Below are 6,000 nucleotides of genomic sequence, written 5' to 3'. Positions count from 1 at the left end.
CAAATGTGCTTGACCCAATGGATGTATGCATGGATTGTGATGAGTTTTACGAGCCCCCAATAAAATGATTAAAAAAAAAAAGAAGAGTTACAGCCTGGGACACTCATGAGGCTTGGGGGCGGGGAGGGGACGGTATGACTGTTCTACCCTGTCTAATAGGGATAAGTCAGAACTAACTAATGTCAGTGAGAGGTAAAAATCTCCTATGAGCTTGAAATTAATTTTACTGGTACTTTTAAAAAATTAAATCATTTTATTAGGGGCTCATACAACTCTTATCACAATCCATACAAACATCAATTGTGTCAAACACATTTGTACATTCATTACCCTCATCATTCTCAAAACATTTGCTCTCCACTTAAGCCCCTGGCACCAGCTACTCTTCATCCACCTCCCTCCTCAGTCCCCCCTCCCTCATGAGCCCTTGATAATTTATAAATTATTATTTTGTCCTATCTTGCTCTGTCTGACGTCTCCCGTCACCCACTTTTCTGTTGTCTGTCCCCCAGGGAGAAGGTTATATGTAGATCTTTGTCATTGGTTCCCCCTTTCCACCCCACCCTCCCTCCACCCTTCTGGTATTGCCACTCTCACCATTGGTCCTGAAGTTATTGGTACTTTAAACTTGTTTTAAAACCCAAACCTAAAAATCTGATTCAGTGATAATTTTTACTTCAATACTAGTCTGAAAAAAAAAAAATTAAAAGGTTAATTGGAAGATAATATAAACCTTTCAAAATTTCGTCTGACATGAAACCTATTTCTTTTAAGGAGTAAAATAGTTATTAATGCCTTTTTTTTCATTAGTTTGCAAGTACTCTGCCAACGATAATTCATTAATAGCTGTGGCATGATTACTTACGTCATCACTCTGCTGGGCTTCTTGCATTACAAATTCTCGAACCATGGATGGACTAAATTCTACTAGATAAGAAAATATATCTGTAGCTGCTGATCTGACTTGCAAATCATCCATGCCCTAAAGAATAAAAAAGAAAGATTAGGGTTCTTAGAGAATGTTCAAACAATACATAAAAAGAGCAAGCTATTCTTGTATTCCCCCTTCCTTGCTCAAATCTACAGCTTTTTAAAACTTCCCTTTCAGGAAATACATGAAATTCAAATTATTTTTATAAAAATACTGAGATGTATTTACCCCTTTCATTCTTCATTTTATCAATAGTACGGTGGGGATACTAAAAGGTTAAATGACATGTGACATTATAACCAGCTCAAAGTAAAAGCTGCTATGAGAATTTAGATACCATCTACTAAAACAAATGTGAAAGAGATATGAAAATGTAAATTAAAAAATGTAAATAGTTTTCATCAAATTTGTTTTGTTTTGTAAAATTAGTTTTTCATAGAAGTGATCTTATTTATGTTAACATAGAATAGGTTGATTCTTAAAAATTTTCAATGAAATTTTGTTTCAATTTTACATATAGTAAATACCTATGGATAAAATTAACTTAAGTTTGAAAAGCACTCCCCTAATACTGCTTTGAACCTCGGTCAAGCTGTTCTTATTCCTCTCTTGTCTAAGAAGTAAAGACACTTCATTGGCTTCTGGTGGTGTAAATTAACGCTGTACTGCTATAGAAGAGGCAATCATTTTGCAAAGACATGTAGAGTTCTTATTCACTTGAAGCCAAATTACATGCTGAATCCATTGCTGACACATCAAATCTGGCTCATAGCAACCTGCACAAAAGAGAACAGCCCTACAGGGTTTCCAAGACCGTATGTAAACTTTAACTGAAGCAGAATGTGTCTGATCTTTGTACCTCAGTACAGCTGGTAGGACTGAACCACTGATCTTTCGGTTAGTAGCTCCACACTTAACCATTTGCATCACCAAAATTATAAATTTAAGCTAGAAACTAAACACATTCTTGTAGTAACTCACTATTAGATGAATAATCTGTATTTAAAATTTTAATACATGACACTAAAACATTTTCCCATCACTAAAATCTCTTAAAGTTTCACAATTTCAAAAACGAGGGAAAAAAAACTGTATAGTTACCATTACAATTTCAAGAGCTGGAAGAATCCCCAATTTTGCCAATGTTTTAAAAAATGCATCCCTGTTTTGAGGTTGTAATGTCTGAGAAAATGCACAGAATTCCTTGAAAAAATTTACCTGCAATGTTAGAATTTAGAGTGAGAAGTTGACAAGCACAACATAAAAGTAACCTTGGCGCACACTGTAGCGCGAGATGTTCCACGCTGCGGAAATCTGCTGAACTTCATCTCCACAGCAACGGCCGGCAAACTTTTGAGACAGAAGAGCCAATTCTGTCCCTCACAACAATTTAAAACTTGAAAGCCATAAATATATTGTTACAAACAAATGAAATCCCCATCATGTGAATAATTTCCTTTTTATTAAAGAACACACTAAAAGCCCCATTAAAGGTAAACTTTGGATTGTTCCTTAATCAACGACCAATTAACGCACTACAGAAATTACACAGGGTAAAATAGGAAAAATTAAAATGTATTGTTACATGCGTGGGTGTATTCCCAACAGAATCCATTTAAGCATGTCTTGTCTCAGTCTCTGTGGTACCTTCAAAAGTAAAAGGTGCAATAAAAATAGCAGCTTCAAAGGGTTTCTACTGAGTCTCTTAAATGTAGAAAGTCTCTTAATGGTAGAAAGGTCAGTTCAGAATGTTTTAGGATTCCAAAGGGGGCAGCCACCATAGATTTTCTCAAAGAACAACGGACTATTAAGGGAGCTTGTTAGGAACAAGTCTGAAGAAAATGGAAAACTGTCTTGTTAAGAAAAAGGCCAGGAAAGTTAAGTCAAGGAATTCTTTCCCAACACAACAATGTACCTGGCTCCTTCTTCATGTGCAGCAAGGGTGTCCTAGGAGTACATCACTGGAAACCTTATACCCATCTATCCTCCTGCCCTAAGCTTGGCCCTGCAAATTTCTGTTTGTTTCCCAAAACTTCAAGGAATTAAAAAAAAAGCACAATTTAAGTCCATTGAGGATGCCAAAATAGCCATTTTAAGGTGATGTGAATCGAAGAGCAAAGAATTCTTTGGAGAAGGGTTGAAGACATGGAAACACTACCTTCAGAAGTAAATGTGCCTACAACTGGTAAAACTTAAGTCTGTAAAATTTATGTTCTACATCCTAGTATGGTAAGCAGCAACTGGGATCTTCAAAGTTGGTGTGTGGCCATCTTAGAAACAAGTATTGGTCTCTACTAGTCTGGATCAAAAGAGAAAGGAGGAACCAACCCGAAGATTCAAACCAGATATTAGTCTACAGGGCACATGGTCTTATTGATCCTGAGATTGGAGGAGCCCAATGGTGTCTGGCTACCACAACTGCTCTGATTAGGTGGATCCTGATAGAAGGGGAGGAAATTGCAGAATATGATCCGCCCCCTTCCGCCCCCGCCCCCCAAAAAGCCTTATAGGGGCTGGTAGAAATTAGACAACTCCTGAGACTAACACCCGCTTATCCTTTATATGCTTTTCAGAAAATTAACCAATTGGCTCAAAAATTTACATTATCATCTGTGAGTGCTATGCTCCTTAAAAATAAATAAAAGCATGAAGACTCAAGATGGAGGGTAGCTGAAGAAACAATACTTTCACAATCTTACATTTTTGTTTGCCCATATGCATAAAGTATGTAATAGACTACATATGGGACAGTTATGGAAACTTCCTAGACATGCCCGACACCTTGTGAGAGTTGTGAGTGGCTCTGAGGGTTTAAAAGTTTAACACGGTCTTGTAATATAACTCAGTAAAATGACAGAACAGAAAGTGTATGCGCTAACCCTCAATGTGGTCTAGTGTTTTGCGTCTTTACAGCTTGTGAGTGGTCGGCAAAGATCCACTTATGTTCTCTGCTCGTCCAATATCAAAGAGAAAGCTGAAAGCCAGACTCAGAGAAGAAAGTCAGCTATAGAAATCAAAGTCTACATGAACCACAGCCTCATCCACCCTGAGAGGGGAAGAGTTCGATGATACTCAGGTAATACTGCCATTCATTCTGATGAGGCCTACGACAGGTGGATGCTGATAGCATGGGAGAAAATTGGAAACAGAACTCAAATTTATTTAAAAAAAATCTAGACTTGCTGGACTGGCTAAAACTAGAGGACTTCTCAAGGGTATTTCCTGACACATTCTTTAAACTCTTAACCAAAATTATTCCTGGACGTCATCTTTTCACTAAATAACAGATTGGCTCATAAACAATACCACCTGTGGGTAATGAATCCCTTAAAAAAATCATCTACATAAAACCAATAGTCAAAAATCACTCTAAGCATAGGTCCCCAAACTTATTTGGCCTCCCACCCCCTTTCCAGAAAACACATGCGCGTTGCGCACACACACATATCAGGGCCTCCCTGACAATAAACAATGTTTGTGTAATACACTTTAATCTAGGATAAAGTGTAGGTGTCTGGTTTTGCAGCCCCACCAGAAATTATTCCAGAACCCCAGGCAGTGTTATCACCCACTCTGGGAAGCACTTAGATGAAGAGGGAAGAGGACAAGGAATCAGAGTATCAGAAATATATAAAGTGTTAAATAACCTTTTTTAAAATCGTTTTATTAGGGGCTCATACAACTCTTATCACAATCCATACATATACCAATTGTGTAAAGCACATTTGTACATTCATTGCCCTCATCATTCTCAAAACATTTCCTCTCCACTTAAGCCCCTGGCATTAGGTCCTCATTTTTCCCCTCCCTCCCCGCTCCCCCCACCCTCATGGGCCCTTGATAATTTATAAATTATTGTCACGTCTTGCCCTGTCTGACGTCTCCCTTCACCCACTTTTCTGTTGTCCGTCCCCCAGGGAGCAGGTCATATATAGTTCCTTGTAATCGGGTCCCTCTTTCCAATCCACTCTCCCTCTACTCTCCGAGTATCGCCACTCACACCACTGGTCCTGAAGGGATCATCCCCCCTGGATTCCGTCTTTCCAGTTCCCACCTGCACCAGTGTACATCCTCTGGTCTAGCCAGACTTGCAAGGTAGAATTCGGATCATGATAGTGGGGGCGGGGAGGAAGCATTTAGGAACTAGAGGAAAGTTGTAATTTTCATTGTTGCTACCTCACACCCTGACCGGCTCGTCTCCTCCCCGAGGCCCCTCTGTAAGGGGATCTCCAGTGGCCTACAAATGGGCTTTGGGTCTGCACTCCGCACTCCCACCATCATTCACTATGGTAAGACTTTTTGTTCTGATGATGTCTTATACCCAATCCCTTTGACACCTCGTGATCACACAGGCTGGTGTGCTTCTTCCATGTGGGCTTTGTTGCTTCTGAGCTTGATGGCAGCTTGTTTACCTTCAAGCCTTTAAGACCCCAGATGCTATACTTTTTGATAGCTGGGCACCATCAGCTTTCTTTGCAACATTTGCTTTAAATAACCTAACTTGCTGTGTAAACTTTCACCTCAAACACACACACACACACACTATCCATACATATAGCTTATATATATATATATATATATATATGCTGTGCACGTCAAAAATTTATTCTTAGATTTCAAGAGTAACTTACCAACTCACGTCGTTTATCATCATCTGTAGCCTCATCTGTTAATTGTGCAAAAATTTCAGACAAAAACTTTTCATCTTCCTGCATGAAAAGAATATGAAACATTCATGAAAGCATAAATTGTATACCTTTACTAAATATACTGTACAAATTATGACTTACACTAATTATAATATATACAATTAATAAAACTCAATAGAATTTTAATTATCACAGCTAAAATTCCAGGGTATTTTCAAGTTGTAATTTTTCAAAACTTGAATACACCACTTAAGCTATAAATATCTTTTTATCTCACTTCAATAAATCTCAACTATAAAATACTCTTTGAAAAGCAAGTACAGGCTAGAGGTCATGCATAAAAAGTAATTTACCTTAAGTCTGTGAACATGACTACACTCTAGAGTTAAACAAAATGGAAACAAATTTGAAGACCTCCTT

General features: G+C 38.1%; 1 protein-coding gene across 5 annotated transcripts in view; it reads right to left on the bottom strand.

Moving 5' to 3' along the window:
* PPP4R3B (protein phosphatase 4 regulatory subunit 3B) overlaps positions 1 to 6,000 on the bottom strand; it is a 71,449-nt gene that overhangs the window by 40,932 nt on the left and 24,517 nt on the right. For all 5 annotated transcript variants that reach the window (XM_045294070.1, XM_045294071.1, XM_045294072.1 and 2 more), the window contains exons 5-7: positions 5,563 to 5,640; positions 2,033 to 2,149; positions 866 to 982 (exon numbers count right to left, since the gene is read on the bottom strand). In XM_045294070.1, the coding sequence (XP_045150005.1) occupies positions 866 to 982; positions 2,033 to 2,149; positions 5,563 to 5,640 (312 nt within the window). The remainder of the gene's footprint in view (positions 1 to 865; positions 983 to 2,032; positions 2,150 to 5,562; positions 5,641 to 6,000) is intronic.

The sequence above is a fragment of the Echinops telfairi genome, unplaced genomic scaffold (assembly GCF_000313985.2).
Source record: "Echinops telfairi isolate 266 unplaced genomic scaffold, ASM31398v2 ScPeMD7_2573;HRSCAF=3158, whole genome shotgun sequence".
Classification (NCBI taxonomy): Eukaryota; Metazoa; Chordata; class Mammalia; order Afrosoricida; family Tenrecidae; genus Echinops; species Echinops telfairi.
The sequence above is the reverse complement of the archived record's forward strand: the minus strand, read 5'-3'. Positions and strand labels throughout refer to the sequence as shown.